General features: G+C 42.5%; 1 protein-coding gene and 1 non-coding gene across 2 annotated transcripts in view; one reads left to right on the top strand and one right to left on the bottom strand.

The window, feature by feature from the left end:
* The window catches only part of LOC116850279, a 75237-nt gene that overhangs the window by 35167 nt on the left and 15978 nt on the right, over positions 1-24092 (bottom strand). The window contains exons 2-4 of the mRNA XM_032828353.1: positions 15820-17309; positions 13088-14339; positions 9313-9378 (exon numbers count right to left, since the gene is read on the bottom strand). Coding sequence (XP_032684244.1) covers positions 9313-9378; positions 13088-14339; positions 15820-16070 — 1569 coding nt within the window. The 5' untranslated portion in view covers positions 16071-17309. The remainder of the gene's footprint in view (positions 1-9312; positions 9379-13087; positions 14340-15819; positions 17310-24092) is intronic.
* Trnak-cuu lies at positions 9461-9533 on the top strand. The gene has a single exon. It is a non-coding gene; the product is annotated as a tRNA-Lys (tRNA).

Below are 24092 nucleotides of genomic sequence, written 5' to 3'. Positions count from 1 at the left end.
TTGTGAACTTGGGAAACTATTCGACGGGAGGTATCCACGCCGCGGTGGAGACGACGTTCTGGAATTCCTTGAAATGTGGGTCTCATAAGGAGATACCAGCGAGTTACGAAAGATATATCGATCATATTGAACTATTAAGTGTGCTTATACGACAAAATTATTTGACAAGCAACAGCTAAAAAGCCAGCCCCGACACATATATGTACCACATCGAGCAAAACTGTTTCAACTTTCAGCGTCGCGATTCCTAAAAGTGAATTTACGTCCAGATCCGAGCCAACTGCATGCACCGATAGCACTGTGAGTACATCTTCGGAAAATTTTCCTTCGAGACGTCTCTCGATCCAATCGATTTGTGCTCTTATCTACCATAAAAGAGAAACACTGTGAAACGCTGAAATGCGATTCCTCTCTTGCAAATTAATATGTCTGCAACGACTAATGGTCATGCCAATATGAGGAGACGTACGAGAAATACGGAGAAGCATATCGGACTGACATTCTTCTGGAAAAAAAAGAAGGAAAGTAGCGTGGAATAATGCAAAACGAATATCGGAGAATACTAATTTAATCTGCTTGAAACGGTGCCGGAGAATTTATCACGGATTGTATAAATCTGTCCTTATCCGACATTCGCGCTTATTTTGAAAAACTAATGACCGACGTCCGTAGTTTCTGACGCTGCGATAAACCGTACAAGCCAACCGGCTAAACCAACAAATCACGTTAAAACGATAACCGCCACGTTTCACAACGATAACTTAGATGGATGTCGTAATGTCGAAGGCGTGTCGACTTCGTCGGCCAATCCGCCAAGCCTGTTGTGAATCGAGTCGTCAATGAAGACGAAACCGACGCCTGTGTTTGTCACGGAGATCGGAAATCAGAGCTCGAACAATGGAATTCTATAGAGAACTCGTGTTTTAACCCGACCACCCGCAGAAAGTAACAGTCGAAATGTCGAAACTAATTCTACTCCCGACGAAGAGGGTTACTGACATTCTGGTGACTCACAATCCGACGGGTAATATTTTTAATTGTTATCCCTTCAATCAACGCCTGCATTCGATCTCTCCTCGATAAACGAGGTTCAACTACAGGATTGAAGCTGGAATCGTTATCTTGTTATTGGTTTCACCTATCAACTATTTCAAATGAGAAAGTAACGCGTGCCAGCTGATTCTCGGATAAAATTCTCCCGTCGAAAACACAACCTCAACAACCTCCTCGTTCAAAGAATCAAGTCTAGCATCAGATTTATACACCTCAATCGTTCCCGTCGCTCGGCAATTTCATGCGGATCGGTTTAACCTATCGCGAGCTAAAAGAATGCTTTCCTCAAGTCGTAATTACTCCGGGCCGGAGGAGTTATAAGAGGAGCAGTCGGGCACGAAAACGTAAAAGCCGTTTTCCATCTCAAATCGATACCGATGCCGTACATTACCGTCGACGGTATCGACATTTCTATCGACCCCACGGACATAACAATTAAACCGCGGTGGAAAGATTGCGTAAGACATTTTTTCTTACGACGGTAATCTACGGAGAAACGCAATAGCGGCCTCACGCCAAGAAATAATTGATAAGAGTTGATAAGATAGTATCGTTCGATGGGAGATTGTACACGCAATCCACGGCTCATTATTTACCATGTCGATTCCGGAAATGCCTAAATAGATGTAAAAGTGTGATATAGAATCAATTGTTTGGTTGAAGCCCGGTAAAATCTATGTAACGATACCTGATAATATTTCTATCGGACATCAAAAACACGTAAACGCGTTAATATTCGTAAATCCATTTAGATTATATCTCGTCGTGCAACGCATTTATTTTTTTTTTTTTGCTACATATATCCCGATGAGAACTTTCGCACCATTTATGGAGAATCGGTGCGCCGTAACGCAGCATGTAGAAACAATAAACTGTGAGGCGCGCCTCGTCGCGCCTACGTCCAGTCTGTGTAAAATAGTCTTTACTCTCTTTTACATAAGTATATTATATAAAGGTTTATGTAAGAGAGATTTAATATATACGTAAGTGTATTTCTTTCTCTCGAGATACACGATACTTTGCAGCGCGATCCAATAGCCGATAACATTGAGACTCGATTGTATTTAAATTAAGGCTCCTGGACCCTCGCTGTAATCATATTGTACTATATCGCAGGCGAGACGCGATTTACTCTCCCGCAGTACTCGTCGGGAAAGATTAGATTTCTTTTTACGAGTCGCCATTTGCGTCCAATGGCATAGTCCCGAGGTATATACCGAAAATTCTCGTTTTTATTGCTCGTCGCTAATGAATGGCCACATAATCCGCGACTGGCGGCTCGTTGTACCTATCTAGGCTGCAATATATATGGTATAAAAAGAGAAGAAGAGAATTTAATCCAAGAAAATTAAAATTCTAGATGATATTGCGACCGGTCTTAAAGTGCAAATGAAGTATCGTATGACGACTTATTTCTTTAATATCTCGAGAGGGGAAGCCCCGTGTCCAAGGCATTCGCCGAGAAGACGATCAAACGTCCTGGTCATTTTCAATCTGGCTCTTCTCTGTGAACGTATTACTGAGGTAATATTACCGTAGATATTCCGGTTGCGGAGAGTATTTATTTAAGCAAGGGACTCACTCACTCTCTTTCTCTCTCTCTTTTTCCCCCTCCCTTCCCTCCCTCCCTCCCTCTGACCTGAGCGTGAACTGCGTGAAATGGGTAGAGATTTCCATGAAAAATCTCACCATTCCACCGTCAGACGCCGGCTTTTTTCGCGTTATCTCCACGCCGCGTGCATCTATTTCGCGTCAATGATATCGTCGGCAGCGAAAAATGAAGAGGCGAGGGCCGAGAGTCATTACGTGCGCCGCGACGTTCCGATAAACGCGCGTACATAATTGCGTTACACGGCGCACTAACACCGTTCCGCCTTTGATAAATCATGCTGCACCCGGGCAGCATTTTTTAATAAAATTGCCAGCCAGAGAAAGCTTGCAAAGCGTGTGCTCTGTGAGAAGGAAAGAGAGTGAAAGAGAGAAAGAGAGAGCGCACGCAACGCGCCGCACTCGACGCATAAATGTCGTTGAATATTTCAAACTTCGTCAGTATACAGGTCCTTTTCACGACAGGCACGTATTATTTTGCTTAAACTCTTCTCAAAGTGAATCAGTAAAAATGTTTTTGATTCAATTAGTAAGAGGATCGTTTCAGTGAATATTCACTGATTTTCAGTGACAAATATTCACGCTTGTTTAATATCTCACTGATTTTGTGACTTGTGACAGTACAAGTAAGATTTTATTGCAAAATCTGCACACACATTCGTTGCGCGCTGTGTCAAATCTAACTTTTTGTACTTATGGCGATGAAATTATTGGCTCTCATAGATTTCAGATCACTGTGTTTGCAAACTGCAATAATAGCGATAATAGAAGCAGTCGCTACTATCAACCGCTTATTTCAGCGAGATTTTACTCATTGCGGTGCTATATTTTTAACTGAACCACTAGTTGTAAGTATAACGCGTTTTAGTGAAGAATATGTACTTTAAAGAGTATATGAATTGTTTGTCTCGGGAAAGAAATACAAACCGAAACTAGCGAGAAATACGAAAACAATCTCGAAAGCCAAAGTAGCGAAAAATTGAGTTGCAATTTCTAATTATCGCCGCCGTGGCGCCACGAAAACTATAATGCCGTGCAATTCGCGCTTGATTTATCATTCGCAGTCGTTGCGAGTAGCAGCTTCGTTGGGGAGATGCAAATTCCACGGCGACATTTCATCGTTACCATGGAAATTGCTTTGACGGTTTATTGGTTTCGTAACTAAATGTAACATAATTAAACGACGGCGCACATGACATGCTGATTCCGTGTACACGCTACGCCAAAACCAGCTGCAATTTCAAACAGCGCATACAACAAATGATCACTTTGATCTCTCTAGTGAAGACAGAAAGAAGGATAAAAAGACAAGGAAACGAGGGATAGAGAAGAAGAGAGAAAATAGCGTGAAGAAAACGCCACATGGATGGAAAAAAGAATAGCTCCGTTTTCTGCAACCGCGATAACACACCGTATTAAATGAGCACAGAAACGGAACATAATTCGCGAGCACGATAAGACAGTCGCGTCGCAATCATCGTCGCATTCGGCCTTTTCTGTGGTATCTTTCAAAACGTCGCCCGCGAAATTAAGGCAATTGCTACCTTCTATTCATAGGAGCCATTACGTCGAATTGATAAACGCACGCAAGCACCGACAATTGGCGCATTAAAGAAGACGAGGTGATGTCAACGACCCGTATAATCATATATAGATGAGGGCAGCGTCGAGAGGAACATATAGAAGAGTCATGGGTAAATTGGTCGGTTTTTATGCGTCTCTAATCAGTATATCTTTCACATGAGAGAACAAAATTACATTTCAATTAACGTTACGACAACACGAGTGGGAGATTAAGCGTTGAAATGAAGAGATGCACTCCGACTGTCAGTACTTATCATTAATCCTTAATATTCTCGTAATTAATAATTCATGAAAGTGAAGAAATGTGCTGATTAAATCTGTACGTCTTGAGACTTCGGTAATGAATACGCCCGCGCTTCACATACGCTCGACACGATAAGATATCGAAACGGCATCAGCGCAATTCAGACACTAATTAACACCTTTAGCGCGATTAACTCTGCGCAACGCGCTATACCCTTTACGATAAAAGGCTGATACTACCATGGGCTTTAAGGTTGAGCCAAGCGAGCTGCATCCTACGCTCTAGTAGGCAATTAATAGTTACCTACAAAGGGAAAAAATAATATTTGCGGAAATAGAAAGAAAAAAGGTAGAACGTGTTATAAAATACCGATTTAATCCCGGATAATCCCGATGATGATACAATAAGATACTTTCTAGGGAAATCCCTTTTTGTACATCATATATTTATATATATGCGATATTTTTGAATAAATTAAATTTATCGAAAGTCTCATTAGTTGCAATAAAAACAGAGACTAGTAATACAGATAGGAACTGCAATATTTTTGAGCAAAAACGTAGGGAATATTACTGCACGCGTTGCTAGCAGAAAGCAGGAAATGCAGAGATATGGGACATACGTCGCCTATCATCATGAGTGCATTTTCGGCGAGATTGCGTAAATATAAATTACACAAATCAAATGGGAAAACAAGATGAAAGAAGATTCCACTCGTGCTCTCATATGGAGCTTGTATATGAAACACTTATGAGCTATTCGCAATCGTTTGACTCAAGAACAACACCCATCGACCCAGCCACGATTCCCGCGAGTTCCCAAGCCCTCTCCCCTCTTCAAGTCCGCCCTCGTCTCATGCTCTTCCTCGCGTATCTCGCCCGTGTTACTTATCCGTGTTGCAAAAGTCGGCGCGTCGCTGCGAAATACCGTGCAAAATCGGCCGACCCGACGTCAAAAATTCGGCTCGCTACGAACTCATTTTCGAAATACTTGGCCGAATTGCATCGAGTGAATTCACCCAGCTACTCCGTTTTAAAGTGAAACTTCGTTTATCCGAGCCATTCTCGCCGGCTCAGATACCTGGGGAACCACCGCAAAATAGAACGTTCGATAATATCCCTTGGAAATTGACCGGCGCGGATATGAGACAGTTATAGAGAAGATATATTTTCGAATAACCCGATAAAAGTGCCGGCGGATGAGACCGGACAATAAAACTTCTTATAGAATGCTAAAAAAATGGAACTGCAACAAACATAATCCGTGAGCCACGAAGTTCTCCCTTTAAAACAGGAAATATATAAAAATGATAACGGCAACGCGACTGTTTGTGACGGCGCACGGTGGATGAAGGAAGCACATATGTGCGTGTCAACCTCTCTGGAACAAATTTGCAAGAACGAAAAGAGGAAAGTATCTCTGAGGAAAAGTCTGCTGTTAAAATATATTATTTCCACTCGTATTAGAATATGAAGTCGCTGCTTCTATCATAGCGATACACTTATCTCCTCCATGTAAGATTATACTACGTATAAGATAGCAGGACGTATGTAAATATTCTTATTATCCGCTTTGGGCAACGCAAAGTTCTCATTTACAGTTTAAAGAACTGTTCTAGTTACGCCTGCATCATCGATAAGAAGCAGTTACGCATGTCTGCATAAACCGCTGTGTGTGCGATTTTTTCTGATATATTTATCCCCGCGCCCCTCCATTCAAGGATACCGAGCATATCACGAACACGGTATTACGCGCATGAGAAATGGCTCGCGTGTCACTTACACGAGTAAGACTCCGCGGATAGATCTGGAAAAATGATAAAAATCGCCGAGTGACGATACATCATCGGTTGATATCAGAGCTCGATGATCGATAGTCGCATTGTAAACGGCGACACGGAGAGCACAGAGGATAACGCAAAGATGACAGAGAAATCAATAAGCAATTTATCACGCCGATCGAACTTTTTATCGATAATACCTACAATTAGGCGTAACTATATAGCGAAACTTTTAATGTATGCAAAACGGGATTCTTTGGGATTGTTGCAACATGGTCGCAGTTACGTCTTAAAGTCGCGACACTAGTCCGTGAATCGATCATGCACTTATTTTCCTCACGTAAAATTCCCTTCGTGAAAAATGAAAAGTTTTATTGAACTGGTCAGTGAATCTTTTTCACGAATTTATGCGAATAAAAAACAGACATATGATAGATTCACAGACTAGTATTGCGACTTAAATCATTTATAAGTCGAAAATATATATTAAAAGTGATATCGATAACTAAAAACATCGTGCCTGCAATAAACAATTCTACTCTCTCCTCTAATCATCTTCGAATATTATGAACGATGCGCCTCGATGAAACCACCGTGTGCGATGTACTTGAAAAAGATTGTTAGCTCACTTACCTGTCATTTACAGCAAAAATGTACCTACAACTGTGAAAAATACACTCAATACACTTCATAATAAATTGTAAAAAAAAGTGAAAAACTAGAGCACTTCGCTGCACAGTTCCTCTATTGAAGAAGAATTGATGGTAAAATTCGAACACGGCTTATGAAACACATATTCGTGTTTGTTGCGTTAGTCTCAAATCCAACAGATTAATATTTTTATCCATTTTGACAGGCGAGATATATATTTCCAGTTGATTGAATTGATTTTTGTGCAAAATACTTCAATGGAAATTTAACTTTCACGCTTCGCAGTGGAAATTTAACTTCCACGCTTTTCTGCGTACACATCATGTCTCTATTTTCCGGACCGTATTCAAATGCATATATGAATGACAGCACATTTTCATTTTTTCCCGACGCATCAAAAAAGTGTACCGATCACTGCAATATGTGACACGTGAGGATAATCACCATGGGCAGCTCGGCGAGCACGTTTTCACGATAATTCGAGCAAACATCATTTTTATTTCACCTTTACTTTACTGTACAATAATCGACTCATACTATAATCTTATCTGCAAGCTGAGAAAGATAACATTTATTAGATTAAAGCCCATAAAATCATGAAAAAAGATCCAAAATCGCGATTCCCGTTCGGGGTTTTCCACATTATCATCTCAAGAGTAATATTCGATTCTATGATTAGATCAATACATCGCGCGACCTATTTTGGTACGGAAATCGCGATAAACTCGTTTATAAACGCATAATAATATAAATTGCAGCACAAAATGAGATTCTCGTTAATGTATGCGACACGTTGCGTCAGCGATTTTCGCGCGAGATGCGATTCGAATGCCGTATCAAAGTACATTAAAATTCATGACAACGATATTAATAATTTATAACGTTAATACTTGACGTTAATGTGATAATTAGATAATTAATTCTTTGACTCACTGGAAATTGTCGAAAACGAAAATTCTCTCTGCGGTCTACGACAATGCAGAATATTCATTCGTTATTCGCGTAAACCTGCATGCCGATTTTGCCGTTAATTAGCTGCATTAATTACAACGCACTTTAACATCATGCGATAAGTCGATCATTACCGCCATCTACTGGACGACATTACAACCAATATTCTCTGTACCTAGTATTGGTAAGACATAAAATTTCAAACTTCCGTAGAATAAAATAATAACAGACAAGATCAAAATATTTTATGTTGATGTCTAGAATTTTAAGAAAACTGATTAAGAAAAGTAATTAAAAATATAAAAAGATGAATTAAAAAAAAAGAATTAAATTTACTTGCAATCCTCTTGTGATTTCATCTGAGAAAACTTGTAAGATTTTCTTCCCTTAGATAAAAGTATTTTGAACGAAATTTATTTGTACTTGTGTACACATATACTACTCGACTGGTAAAACAGTTTCCTTCATGTGCCACGCGCACCCACCCATGCGAACACAAGCAAATACACGCGGCGAAAGAAATATCTGAGCCGGTACTTGCACTTAATTAAAGTAAATTAGAGGTCATCGGGGGACAAGTAAGCGCGGACCGGTTGACACCCGGTATAGCGAGAACCAATCTACTGGCGCCAATGCGATGGCCCAGATTTCGCAGCAGCGTCAACCGATTCGTTTTTCACGTCCCACTTTTTGTCGACGGCGATCGCGAGCAAAGTAATTCAGCTATCCGTGCCGTGATCTCTAAAAGAAGAAAAAAAAAAAGAATAAAAGGAAAAGAGGAGCGACGCATCCGTTTTAACGCACCGTTGATCGGGTTGAAATTCATATGTATGGCGCACAGATTATTCAAATTAATCTCTTATTTAAAACTGAACGAAGCGAGAGTGACAATATTAATATTTTGTGTTAATTGCTCCAAACAAAAAGAGTCACGTCGTATATAATTACGGCATAAATATCGCTATTAATAAATGGATATTTTTAACTGACTCACATTATAATATTAATCGAGGCAGCGATAAATATTCTGCAAATGCAAAAGCTCTCGTTTCACATAAAGGACAACTGGTTATATTCGAGATATCCACGGCATTTATCGAACTTATCTGCTTTCATTTACTTCAAGGTACATACCTATTCTGTGTATCCGACTTTAAAATGCAAATTTTTGTGTAAGATAACCGTAATGCCACATCGATGACAAGGTTGTTTAACGTGCGCACGTTAATCCATCAAAGCCGCAAAGTCACGGCAGGGTATTGTTTCCATAAATAGTAATTAAGACTGATCATACTGTAATCACGATCTCTTATCTCCTTTCAGTAGAAAGGAGACGAATGATTACTTAAACTTTGCTCCGCTCCCACTGACGTTTATTGGTACGCTTACATATCTGGCGTACTAATTTATGAAAGCAATCAACGCATGCACAGCCACTTACCTCCGAGACAGGGACGAAGGCACTAGGTCCGTCGAAGGCCGGTACCGGCACTGGAAGTCCTCTATCCTGTAACAAAAACAAAATTCTTCGCTGTATCATTTCTGACCTCCACTACGGAACTGATGTAATTCATCTGAGTCTACCAACAGCCCGGCTAGCTCAGTCGGTAGAGCATGAGACTCTTAATCTCAGGGTCGTGGGTTCGAGCCCCACGTTGGGCGAGTTATTTTTTTCTTTCCGCACAGCAACTCAGAAGCGATATTTATTCCAGTAACTTTCGCGTTGTGTACTTTTAAATAAAATAACAAAAGAAACAAGAGAAGTGAACAAAAAATATAACGCTTGAGCAGTTGGTTTGTGACTGCAATTCACGAACACCTGCATTTGAAAACGTCGTCATTTATATTCTTTATGGCCAATATTTTCAACTCTTTTTATCGCTAAAAGCGTCTTCAAAAGTGGCTTACAGCCAATCATTTTTAGAGGTGCTTTCAGTGATAAAAGAGAGCTCAGAATGTGAACTTTAGTCAACAAGATAGATTGCTTTTCTTGTTCGATTACGAGACGATGAGAGAATTAGAGATATTTTGCAAATTGCACGCCATTATCGACGTCGGAATACGACACATTGTATTTTACGTGTAAAGTCTCCTTCCTGGCTTCCCGCCGACTTCGTGCCTGAAAACCGTTCTACACTATGTACAAGCTTTACACACAAGTCGTATCGATCGGCCTCGAGTGTGACAATATCGGTGAGCATAACCGTCGCCGAAACGATGGATTCTATTCACATCTACGTACATGCGCGCGCGCGCGCACGTTTGGTGTACATTTTTCCGCTGAGTCGTCTATTAATACGGCTGAAATATCCATCACGTTTTTAAATTCGCGTGTAATCCATCCGTACATTCATCCGTTTCGCTTTTTCCGTCAAATGTAGCTTGTGCATTCGTGAAATTGATTAATATCGCATACACAGGACTATTGGAATGAAATTCATCAAGGGAGAATGTATTAGTTGTCCTCTTGCAAACTAACTCCACGAATCGATCACGATATGACGTAATAAAAGAAAAAATAAATATATAGTTTTCGAAATTAAAGCAAGGGAAATGCATGCGACTCTGATCCCGCAAAGTCAAAGATATCCGATTATTTTTACGGTCTTCTGTCATTCTGCCTGACGAACGAGATCCGAGTGTATTGCTTTGCGCCCTTGCAAGCGTGAAGACCAAGGAAAGGAGTGACGTTAAAATAATATGAGGCTCTGTCGGCCGGAAACATTTTTTACTCTTCGATTTTACACCGTTTCGATCGCCTCTATTTTCGTTTCGGCTCGAGTATTTACAGTGCATTCACAGCGACCGATCGTTCCTTGACATTGGCGCGGCGCGTGATTATACATCGTCAAGTATTCCTCTCAATGGCGTTGGCTGATTAGTTCGATTCGCCGCGCTCTTTCGGAAAGATTGACTAGCGCCGTAATAAGATTAATGACCGTCGTAGAATTCAGAGGGAACTACCTCCGTGAACGGCCCCGGCGGCTTAAACCGCGAGAACTACTAGCTGACGGGATATTTTTAGGCCGCAGTTCAAACGCGTCCCCAAAATAGCCAGTCAAAACAACTCCATTAATATAACCTAGGTTACCACTATCCCGTTTATCTTTTATGCATAAGCACATCCTTCGCCGGACCGTTCCCACACGCACTCGTTCTACTACTTACGAGTTAAAACGTCCGCGCCGCGGAAGATATCATTTTCCCCGTGATTAATGACCGTCTCTCAAAGTAGTCCGTTCGGAAACTTTTCAAGACGGATCCCGAGATTAATTAAAGCAATGTGGAGGAACGAATTATGAAGAAGCGAGAGGTCCCTTCCCTCGAAAGAAGAAATCTCTCGCCGTTGAGCAGGTTAATCAGCAGCTACTACCCCGGTCGCTCGAAATGCACGAATAGCTACTGCGAGACTTTGTAATGCGAGTCTCGCGGTGGTTTATTTATTAGAGCAGAGTTACGGCGGTGCATTAAGAGCGAGGATACAAAGTCACAGCGCCGTAAGAATCGCGCTCGGCAGTTACTCTCCGCGAAGGACTCGGATAAATTGCCGCAAAGCTGGAAAGATAAAGCTTGAAATATTCTGGACAATCTCAATTCCGCCGCGGAATGTACAGCGTATCTCAGAATTATTGCACTTCCTCTCGAGGCGCAGATACTTACAGCCCGAGGAGAATTGCGACTGCTCCGAAAACCGCAACATTTTGCAGGGTCGCAGCCTTCCTTCGGTTACATCCCCCCCCCCCCCCTCTTTCGAGTTTGAGCAGACATTAATATTCGGGAAAGTTGCACGAATCATGGATGGTGAGTGAAAGGAAGTAACGCAATCTCACTGTTTGATCTCAAAACAACTTGGGCAATGCGTGGCAATCGCCTTCGGAGCTACGCAACGACCGCCTTGACGACCGCTCGTGTTCACCATAGAAATTGCAAAAGTGCCTTCAGGTCAATAGGTGATTTGTCTCGCAGAACTGAGAGCAGGTGCAGCAAGTTCTAGAATACCCTGTACATACGTACGCGTTAGTGTGCTTGTTCCTTCCTTTGTGTTTGCCGACTGTGTGTAACGCGCGCCCCGGCAACGTCTTCGGCTTCGCCTCGCGTCGTCTAATAAACCACGAGGAGCACGCGGATACGAGAAACGAGGAACGCCCGTTGGTCGGGTGCAAACCTCCGCGCGGGGACCGACGCGAAAGAATTTCGGCCGAGAGTACTCGAGAGTGCAAACCTCGTGAGCGTATTAACGGACGTCTGGCGAATGTTCCCCCGCGACTTTGCGAGCGAAACCGCGACCGCCGCATCTAGGCTATCCGTTATCTCGCATCGGTCGTTTCGCGAGAGTCTTTTTCCGTCGGAATGTCTCGTGTGTTCTGACTCACAGAGCAATATTTAATTATTCTCGAAGCCTGCACGCAGATAACCACGGACAACACCGCGGCGACGACAAGTGATTTTTATTTGCGATTTCCTCTCGAGACGAGTTCGTCGTGTTTGCGAGAAATTGACAGGATTTGCACGAGGCAAAAACGAGATCCGTGTTTCGAGCGAGCGAATGGATCGATTGACTGATTACCTTAGCAATTAACGTACGGTTCCTCCATTGCGACAAGCGACAAGTTAATTCGAGCAGTCAAGAATTAATGATAGCTACTACGAGATCGGCAAAATAAATACGACTTGTGAAAAGTTAAGGAAAAGCGAAAAGCGCTTATTTCTTTCAAGTTAAAAAGAATTATTCAAAATAAAATTATTCAAAATAAGAGAATATCATATAAAGCAAAGTGTTAAGCCCAGATCCTTAAAATAAGCGATCGACTGACATAAATGTAAATTGACATAAATATAAATTGATTATTCTCTAAAATATAATCGTAAGTGTATTCTTCATTAAAATGCTATACTTTTAAATGATGGTTCATTTATGAGTATAGCACTGCAATCAGTAGAATCCCACTGAAAGGATTGGTTAATAGTGACAACCTCATTATCGATGCACTTTGCAAATGTAGAAAGTTGGATTTAGTAATTTTTAATTTGGTGCAAGTTGGCTAAATGTTAAATTTCCATTGAAAGTCAGTGAAATATTCCCATTATTTTCCATTCAGTCGAAAACATTTTCGCCGATTGATTTTAAGTGAACAGAATATGAAGAATACTTTGTTCGGAACTTTAATTCGGCATTTAAACCGTAAACGCTCTGAAACAAATCAATTTTTGCTTACCTTTACCATCTCGAGGATCTCCGCGCACTTGATCCTGACGTTCTGGAAAGGACAGTTGACGCTGAGCCTGAGGATCACTGGCAGGTGCAGCGTCACCAAACTGAGATATTTGTTGGCCTGCGCCTGTCTGGGCCCGTCCAAAGCATTACCCAGATTCAGCATCCTACCGACGTCGCCGGGTGTCACTTCCGGACTCTCAAGCACTCTGCCGCTCTTAGAGGACACGTCGTCGTCCTGAGAAAGCGGCCTCTTGATCTGCCCGGCGCTGAACTTCCGCTCGTCGTTCTTGCGCAGGTAGTCCTGCTCGGATCGCGGCCGGCGAGAATCCTCCGCGTTGTCGTCGTCGCCGCGCGCGTAGATCGCTTCGTCCTCCAGATTCACGTCCAGGTTCATACGCGCGGAATCTCGCGCGTTATCCTGGCGATAGAGCTCGACGACGCTCTCGTTCTCGAAGCCATCCAACGTGTTGAAGACGACTCCGTCGCTGCGACGCGCGCTCGCCGCCTCGCTTTCGTTGAAGGACACGTCGTCGTCGGCGCCCCCGTCGTAGTACCGACGCTCGTGCGTCAACATGTCGCCACCGCCACTGCCGGCAATCTTAGATCGACGATTCAGGTTCCGACAGTCGAATGCGGAGGTAGCTTCACCGCGCGGGTGCCCGAAGCCGCTCAAGTTGTCGTCGAACTTGGGACTCTTGCCGTACACCCTCGTGTCTGCGTCAAGCTCGTCATCTTCCAGTTGCTTCTGCTTGGCGCCCTTCACCTTCGCGTAGCTGCTCTTTGTTCTGCCGGGGCAACAGTCGTCGCTCGACCGATCGCTCGACGACGAACCGGGATAGTACTTGCGCTCGTTCTCGCAACTGGAGTCGAAGCGTGGTTCTGAGCCGAAGCGTGGCTCCGAACCATCCTTGAATCGCAGGCACCTGCCTTGCTGCTGCTGTTGCGTCGGCTGTTCGATCTTGAAGCCCTTACCACCCTCGTCCGAGGACGTCGAGTGGCCGGACCTGCAGCTCTCGACGCCGTCGCCGGTGTACCTTCGTATCTCGTTGCCGAGACGACCGTCCACGCAGTCGAATGAGTCGGCCGGGTATCTTTCCGAGCATTCCGGATTGTTCTCCTCGAGGAAGGTTGAGCCGTCGTTCACACTCTGCGGGAAGAAACCTTCCGTTCGGAACGAATCTTGCAGCAGCAGCTGGTGTTGAACGCTCCTCGGGGACGACCTCGTGGGCGAGCGTTCGACGTTCATGTCGTATCTTTAGCCAAATACGAATTGATTAGAGATCGGACATGTGTGTCTAGCTTCCATATTTTCGTCAGATAAAATTGTAAATGTACAAGTGAAATAAGAGATTTTGCTCTAATCAGGAAAGGTTATACATTATTAAAGTGAGAACTCGAGATTGATATGTCCGGAGTTGTAACGGTTGAAATGTTTGTAGAATAGCTCTGGTGAGCTAAACCGTTGATTAATCGCGCTGGAATCAAATAATCCCGAGGCAAGTTATGCTAAATGCAGTACAAACGGCACTTGTGAAATGATTTCTCAGTCGCTGTTTACTTCCGCAAAATCGCTATTGCTATCTTGATTTTCCATAAACCGTGTTACATTTGAACCGGAATATCTTTTTTACTCGCGGCTCATTCAATGCAATTATTTATAATTATCTCAATTTTTAATGCCTGGTCTTTCTATAATTACATAATCATTATCTATTATCGATTCTTTCCCGGGATAAAAGATAAAATCGTATAAAAAATAAAATCGCCTGCGAGGAATGGATTGTGAATCTGGTTCGAATTATCTGAATTTTCAGAAAAAACTTAACGGATCCGCGACATTTCGTTTTTGCAGTTACGCTTAAACGAGTATAATTTCCCTCTCGCGTTTATTATTAATCCCCATAACGTGCACATTTTAATGAGCCGCTCGTGATTATTTAAGTATCGCGTTTGCGTCGGGCTTTACGTGTTTGCGTGACTGAATGCTGATATTAAATCCAGAACCAATAATTTGCCGAGAGGGAGAAAGAGCTCGCGGAATGAAATATTTGCACCGATTAAATATGTCTGCTCGATCAGAATTATGATACGATGCCAGATTATTTTAGGAAGTATTTATTACACGGCAGACCGCACACATCATTTGTTATTTGATAATCGTTAATTGATTAATCATTAATTAATGGTTCGAATAATTGATGCCAGTAAACAAAGTTATTCAACAAACGGTACAATATTATAATATCGCGCTCTCAGGTGACATGCCGGTATTTATTAAACAAAGCAAATAACAGGATGATCCAATTAATTGTTACATAGCGGTCGAATCCCTAAATATGTGGTAACTACATGAAGGCACACACGAGATGTACGGTGACAATATAATATCCGTATTACTTTCAAAGTCACCGAATTCGATCTATGCACGGAAAAAACAACTTTGTCAATGTAACTGAATTTTCTGTTACTTTGAGGAACAGATGAAAAACTCGCTTGTAGAAACGGAAAGATTTTACTAGGAGGTTTCTGCTCAGTCAATCAGTTATCACAACCGAATTTTAATGCAGCTGAATGTTCAGAATGTTCGAGTGTTTCCGATCACAACGGAGATATTATTTCTTATCAGCGAATTTTTCCTCTGGTCCCCATTCAGTCACGTGTAATTTTTTCTTCCGCGTGATCGCGATCCATGTAATTCATTTATCCAACCGACAAATTAACAGGGACACTCACCTTCCGTCCTGAGCCGAGAATTTTCCGGCAGCGTTCTTGCTGTCCTCGATCTCGCCGGCGTCCTCCCAATGATTCGGACTGCCGACACCACCCAGCCATCCTTCGACGGTGGTCCTGGCCGCGGCCAGGGCAATGTTCCTGGCTGCCTCGTCCCTGGCGCAGAGCGGCGCCAGGAATCTACTGACAAGCTCGACTTCGTCGCCCTTAGTAGAGGCGCCGCTGCCCGACGAACTGTTCGGCTCTCGGTACATATCCTTTTCTCGTATCCCTGCGCACGTTGTTTTCCTTCGCTCCGCCCGATCCTTTCCGGAATACGTTCACCCGTCCTCGAGGCAATCGCACGGATAGCGGTAGTGTATTGAGGCGCCCGCGCTCAGCTCGATTCCCAGGATAAACAGCGCGACAGACGGACGGGATGTTCCGTATTTTTCTTCCCGCCGAATCGTCTTTTCTCTCCTTCGCGGGCCGATATCTTAGCTATTTCGCGAGCTCGTTGCACAATCCTCCTCCGTGCCTCCGAAACGCCGCGAAAGATCCCCGGCACTGTAAGTTCAAATAGCTCTCGCTGTCATCGGGCTTTCGTCCGTTTCCTAATCTCGATCGCATAGATCGCCTCCACGATGCGTACGATTCCTTGCGCGAATCGACCTCACTATCATCGTTCTCTGAGACTCTCTCTTCTACCGAACAACCTCCCTCAAACTTACTCATTCGATCTCTCTCATCCTTTCACTACTTCGCTCTCAAACTCGTTTAAACTTACACAAAATCTCCCCCTTTCTGATCTTTCGCCTCAAACGATCGTCCGCGCGATTAAACGGTACTCACGCGTTCCCGTTTTCCAAAGTCTTCCCTCCCAAAGTCTAGCAAAGAAAGAGGCTGAAGGAAAAAAAAACGTACGAGAGTTAGATCGCGCGCGCTATTCTCGCGTAATTACGCTCGTTTCGTCTCGTTTCGCCGTGAGAATCGGCTGTAAAACTCGTTTCAAGAAGATTTTACCGAGCTGCGGTGCACCTCGGGATACGTTTCGGGACGATAGAAAGTAGGCAGACGTCAGCCGCTGCGTCGAGGCGATCTATCGAGTCGGAGGGCGGGAATAGGTGGAAGGCAATCGAACGATTCTGACGAATCTCGCACGGAGGAAACGATCGAGCAGGAACCCTCTAATTTGATCGACTCCGATCGATCGTAACGCACCTCTCCTTTTCTTGTCTCTTCCTTTTTCCCGCTTCTTATCTTCCTTTTGTGTTCGTTTCTCTCTATATATCTCTATTTCCCCGTATCTCCTTTCCTCTCTATCGCTGTCTCGATTTTGCACACGATTTCTTTCTCTCACTAATGTTAACGCTGCTACGCAATCACAAATCACACTTCTTCCTTCCCTTTACATCGTTACCGCACGCGCTCTTTGCCGAACCTTTCGCGAAACTTCCGTACCGTTTGCGTGGCCTGTTCGTGTTTCTTCCGCGCTGGTTTAGTCCATGGAATATCTGAAATCAGAGAAAAGAAAAATATCTCGATGATTCACAACTACAGATTATCCATTAGGAAGAAAATATTATGTACAGAATGCTGTAGAACTGATGGAAGCTGACTACCGCGTTATATCTTCTATAACTCGAAAGGTTCTAACAATTTTACAATTATCCGAGAAACATAAAACTTTACATTTTACATACTGTTTACGCATAAAACTTTAGAAACAAATGCGAGCAAATGATGGGATATCATTCTTCGATTCAACTGCGAGTGAGTGTATCAGCGGATTAGATGCTCTTGTTACGAAAATATTGAATATTACAATTTGAAAAATTGTAAAAAGTGATGGACTTCACGACACTCCCGCTAAATCCATTCGAAATTGAACGAGCGAAAACGCTGAGAGTGCCCACTTTCCGCCAATTCAGTAGCACCACGTGTACTTGGACGGAATAAGAAAGTTTCGTCTATACGGACGAAATCATTTTCTTCTAGCGAATTCTTTTCTATACAAAATGAATGTAGGTAAAGCTCGGAAAATACCGCCATCAGGGCGAAACGATCAAGGCATCGATCAGAGAAAGAGGAAATGAGACGCGCGGCAAAAAGACACAAATTATGACGCGGGAAACGCGAACATTTCGTTGAGTGATTTCATCCTGACCGTATTGAACTTCAATTTACCGTCGTCTGACGCGCCTCGATCGATCTTATGCTTGCTCGATGGACGTAATATGTTAGCGACGTAAGCTCCTCTTCTTCCCTCTTCCCTCCCCCCCTAATGGGTGGAAACACTTTTCAACGGTACGTAATAACTGACGGATTATCCTTCGGCAACGAACATTATGCAATAGCAATCAAGATCTATAATTCTTAAACCTTGAGAAAATAGTATTTTGCGGTACAATTGATTTTCGCAATTGAACACTCAATTCTATGAGCTATAAAGTGGATTAATTTCGACATAGCTTTTAACTTACAAACGATACGATTACGACAAAATCGCGATACAGTTCTCCACGATACTTGTAATCTGTATAATATATAAAAGCTCATCTGCAATACGTGGAGTAAGCTTGACGCAAGTTGGAATAAGAAATAAAGAGGAATTTATTTCAGACTTACGCCTGTATTCTGGTTCCCTTACACCGAAGGTATTTCTCGTAAGTAAGAGAAATACTTCCAGTGTAAGAGAGCCAGCGTACAGACGTGAGTGAAATAAATTCTTTTTATTTCTTACTCCAACTTGCGCTAAGCTTACTCTGCGTATTGTAGACGAACCTTAATACGCGTATATAATATTAGAGTCACGTAAAGGAAATAGCGTTTCGTTAATGCAAAAATATATGTATTCGCGGTTAACTGGTGTTGCTGACTAATGTCGGATGATTCAGAGCGATCAGCTGAGTTAATTTATGAGTAACAACGTACCGAGTGTCCTAACATGAAGAAGCGAGACATGGACGATAGCGACGAATTTAAAGGCTACACGGTTAGTGCCTCCCGAAGCGAGTTAATAATAGCAAGTAATTAATTATCATTTTATCGAGATTGCGCAATTAATCAATATCATGGTACGGGTGGTCTGCGATTTGATTGATCGATTGTCGTGAGAGGAAGCCTGGGTCAAGGTTGCGAGGTTGGGAAATAAGAAAGGTCGCGTCAGGACAGCAATTTATCGAGGGACGGGAGAATAAAACGTCAAAGGATACAAAGGAAGATGCACTTTCACGAAAAATAAATCGACGAGGATGACACGCTATTTAAATTAGCGATGTGTTCCAGGAGAAAGAAACCCGATTCAAAGAATAAATCTCACAGTATACGCTATTGCGCTATTGCGCAAACGCACTCACGCGTATTTCATACGAGCATTTTCTTCTTACGTAAGTTGTGGAAAAGGCCTCGGAGGAGTTGTAAGCTGTAACGTTCAGCGTTCCACCGCCTCGGTCGTTGCCGAGGAAAATGTTTTCAGCGTTATTTCTGTCTCTCCGCGAGACACTTGAAATTCACTCCCGCTCGTTCCCGATCCGAATATTAAGCCGGTAATTGACTCGACGACTTCATTATCGAGTCGATATAAGCAAATCAATCAACGACGCGTTACAGTTATCACCGCGCAACGTACAATATGTTGATCGGTCTTAACGGGGGCTTTAGAAACTCAGTCATCTAGGACGTGGCGTTACACGCGTCATTTCTACAAACTTATTATTATATGATTAATGGGATTTCCCGGTAACACACTTGGGTCAAAGTATAACCTTACACGTAACACTTTGCAGTTAGACTTTGATATTAGCGCTGGCACTTTTACCATAACCAATGCCACCTGATTATACTCTTTACTATATTGTCGAGCGAATCATGAGACTTTCGTGCGAAAATATGTCACGAGAATGTGTTTGTAGTCAGATGTATGGAGATATAATTTCGCTCAATAAATGCAAACTAAGGGAATTTATATAAATTAAGAGAACATGATTTACTAAATTCGGCCACTTATTGTATCTCATATCTATTGCGAAAAAATTTGTATTTTGTTGTCGATAAAATAAAAGAAAAATATTAGAATAAGTTTTGGCAGAAACATAGAGATCAATATTTCGTCATGCACTTGATGGGAAGAAGCAGAAAAAAGATTGAGATCGTTCAAACTTGCTGTTGATTCTTGAAGATTCTGTGTAACCTGTTTTGTCCACTATTTTTTATTATCGTTATTCACTATCACTATTTATGATGGAACAATCTGATCAACACCTGATCGCTTCGCTTCGCTGTATAATTAAGGAAATGATCGGAGATAATCAGATAGCCGGCAGCGGCACTCATAATCACAAAGTTGCAGATCAGCGGCGCAGTGCAAAAAGCAAGCCGAGAGAACGCGAAATAATTGTCCACGCGAAAGCGACTTTTGCAAAAATAGAAAAATCGTTATAAATGATAGATTTCCGTGTAAATATCTGCTGATCTCTATATAAATACCGCTGAAAAAAAATTAAACCAGTTTGTAACTGCCGATAATTACCCCAATGAGATTGTATTCCATTATTTTTTGTGTGTATCAAGAAAATAATTACATCAATTATTGCATTTATCGCTATGCTGATTTATTCGAGTAACCATATAAGGTCTGTTTATGAAAATTAACAGGAAGATAGATGGACGAGTGTTTAAGTTATCGCTAACCACGCTGAGGTCACTGGAAAATGTGCGATACGTGCAAATTTAGAAATTCACTAGATTTTCATCGTAACCCTAACAAGAATTCGGAACGTCCTTCTAAATGATCAAAATGAAATATGCAAGACTGATAGCTCGTGACACGCGGTAGTCTTCTGCGAAAATTCCTACTGGAAGACACATATCAAACTGAAATTGCTCAAAGAACTCATAGATGAAAGATGGCTTTCGCCAGATCTGGGACAAGTTGTATATTTATGTCGTTGCACGTTGCGCGCGCGTCTATCGAGTTCCCCCTGAAATAATCCTAAAGCTCTCTTGACTCTGGTCCACGTATCTCTTATCTCGTTGTGCCTTCCTTTCAGTTTTCTCTACCTCTTTGGCTCCGTTCGGTTCCCCGAGCGCGCGCGCGATCTCCGTGACGATCTAAATATTTATAACGCCCGAAGCCTAACCCTTCCACTCCGCGCGGATATGAATTATTAATGCCGCGACCATGCTACCGCATGCTCGCGCGCGTCGCCGTGCATTCCCGATACCGTACACTTTGTCTTGGAGATATAAGGATGGTCAGGGCACGTCGCGAACGTGCGAGGCGATAAAGCGATCGCGCGGCTCCGCTCCGCTCGCCTCGCTTCGCCATGCTGCGGCGCGACTTGTCTCGCTTAAGCGAATTAAACGGAACGAAACAGAAGCGCGGTTTAACGCCGCCCGCGAAGTATATATACCGCCGTAATTTCGCGCGCGGAATTTATTTCGCGAGCGCGTGTCGCACGAGGGCCGTTTACGTCGCCCAAGAGAGAAGGAGAGTTTTACGACTCGCACGATCGATCGTCGCGATCCGCACGCAGTTGCAAGATCGTCTCTCTTTCTCTCTCTTTCTCTCCTCAGTAATGACTTTTTATTTACGAGACCGACGCCGCGGATGAGATTAACTCGACAAAAATATATGAGCAACGGTAAATTCGCGCGTTTCTTCTTCACTCTGAATTGGCGTCGGACGTTTTTTATACGCTCTGTCTCTCACCGATTCTTTCACCAATACAGGATACAGTTTTCGACTCGTGAAACCGTGAGATTCCTTATTTCGAGGAGGCTCTCTCTCTCTCTCTCTCTTTCTTCCCTTTCATTCTAGCTTTCTCATTGATATCTAACGACTTTCGTATCTCGTATAATTGAGAATGTTGGTAGTACGGTCTCTCGAAATCGTGAGTCCACCACTGCATACAAGTCGTGTCGTTACTTTATGCGTCCTTCGATGAAGGAAATGCAAATTCAGCATCGACGACTCAATAAATAACGATTCGCGCTAGAACGAAAACGGCATCATCAGGATTATTTTCGCGAGTCGAACTAGCACACTGTCATGGCACCTGGCACCAACGTGTACAGCACTAAGAACGCGAAGGAGGTAGTGCCTGATACGATAGCGTGTCATCTACGATTCATGCGAAAACATATACTATTTCCTTTTTTACTACCGTTACACTGTCGAAATAATGGATCTTTAAGTAGCAGTACCTAAGTGCCTTTTATAGCGAGTATCGTTTCTTTAAGTACCTCTTTCTCTTTCCTTCTCTCTCTTTCTCTGATCTTTGTTTATTTTGAGATTATTTTTCCACGCTTCGAGTCGACGATTTGGGCATGATAAAATTTCGGCAACAAGATTCCGTATACGCAGATTTTATTCTAAACTACTTCTACACTAAGAAAGAAATACTTGAACATTTATTGATGAGATATAAAGTTGACTCACAGAAATAAATTTTGTTTTACCGAAATAAACTTAATATGGCACAAATAAGTTCAAGTATTTCTTCTCGGTGCAAAGTTACATATACTCCCTAAAGTTTGTTATTGGCTTATGTAGAAATACCAGTTCGCGACACTGTATTACCAAGTATGCTGTGTATGTACAAAGACGAGAGTTGCCGCGACAACCCTTCTTATTTAATTACTAATTAATGAAAACAATACGATAGAAACTTTGCAGCAATATCTTCCCCTTCTTGTGTAAATTCATTTCGTAAAGGACGAGACGTGCAAATACTTCTCTTTCATCCACTGCATACCTTGGAAATGAACGGAGATAAAATACCTGAGTAGCTCAATTTGAACGCCTTTTAAAGTGTCTGTAGTAGCTTTCGCAGTAAATATTCGCAAAATAGAGCATCTGTCGCGTCACAAAGCGAGCGTGTATGCGCGCATCTCCGAAATTCACCTGTGGACAAACGGAGCTCCGAAGGGTCGCGTATGACACGGCTCCGTCGGCCGGATCGATCGGACGATGATAACGCCGCACGACAAAAAGCTCGCTAAGTGCGCGCGGACGTTACGGCCGCTCGGGCCCGATGCCGGTGGTTAGCGCGAATTGCAAAAGCGCCGCCGAGTCGGCTTTTACGGTCGTGTGACACGCGAGAGCGCCGATAACATTCGACCACTCGGAACAGCGAAAACCCTCGCCTCGCAAAAGCCCGAGCTTTTTCTCGTTGAGACGCACAGGGCCTGGTGGTAATTTTATGGTCGCATGGCTCTGCACACAAGCGGCACGATGGCATCCATAAGATACCGTGAAGATTTTTCTAGTTGAAAAATTGCGGTCTCGCTCTCAGCGCCGAATTCGGAGTTGACTCTTCCACGGACGATACTTGAACGAGAGCTGCCGGTGCAAATTTTCAATACGAGACAAAATGTCTCGAATAAACTGCAAATAAACTGAGAATTTCGACATTCCGAATCTAAATAGATCGTAATCTGTCATTCGCCACTAGACGTAAGACTCGATTCGTAGGAAGCGCTTCGCTGTGATTCGCCTAAATTTCAAAAGCGTTCTCACGTCGAAATTTAAAATTTTAATCTATAAAAATTGACAAATTTATAAAAAATCTGTCATTAGAATTGCGAAGTTGGGAGTATCAAACGGATAACCTCAGGAAGGTTAATTAATTCGCGCCGTTAGAAGCGTTTTAAACGTTATCGATTTTGATTCATAGCGAACATGAAATTCAAACATTATCTATTGAACGCTTGTAAATGCACGTCCGAGAGACGAAGACTCATCTTTATGAATGCAACATTGATTCTCCGATCCGAAACATGAGCAGCATAACGAGGTGGCGATGAATATAGATGAAGGATCAAAGGCGGTGGTATCGTTAAGAAATGCATATCACCTTTTATTTTCGTTATTCACGAAACCACCATCTATCGTTGTCTTTTACATCATAATTATTTCACCGACCTCACCGCATAAAATAATGAAACATATATGATGGAATATATATATATTTTTGCACAATATATACCACACAGTCAATTTTTTCGCATCTTTGCACGAAGAGAATATTGTAGTTTGTTTCATATAAACTCTTTTCAATTTTACTATGCTTAGTAGTCCATAAATAGACTGACAGCAAGGTTTATGTTGTTAAGGAACGTAGTAAATTTCGATACAAATATAACAAATATGTTTTAATAGCATATTTCAGTTCCTGAAATATAAACAGCACATATGAAACAAAAAGATAATGAATTACTACAAAATGTTCAAGATGTATCTTTTGTTTATAAAATTTCAGTAATTTCAGTAATTTTTACCATAAAATTCTCCC

Source organism: Odontomachus brunneus, unplaced genomic scaffold (assembly GCF_010583005.1).
Source record: "Odontomachus brunneus isolate Ranch 3 - 2012 unplaced genomic scaffold, Obru_v1 Obru_scaffold_140, whole genome shotgun sequence".
NCBI lineage: Eukaryota > Metazoa > Arthropoda > Insecta > Hymenoptera > Formicidae > Odontomachus > Odontomachus brunneus.
This window is presented reverse-complemented; position numbering and strand designations above follow the sequence as displayed.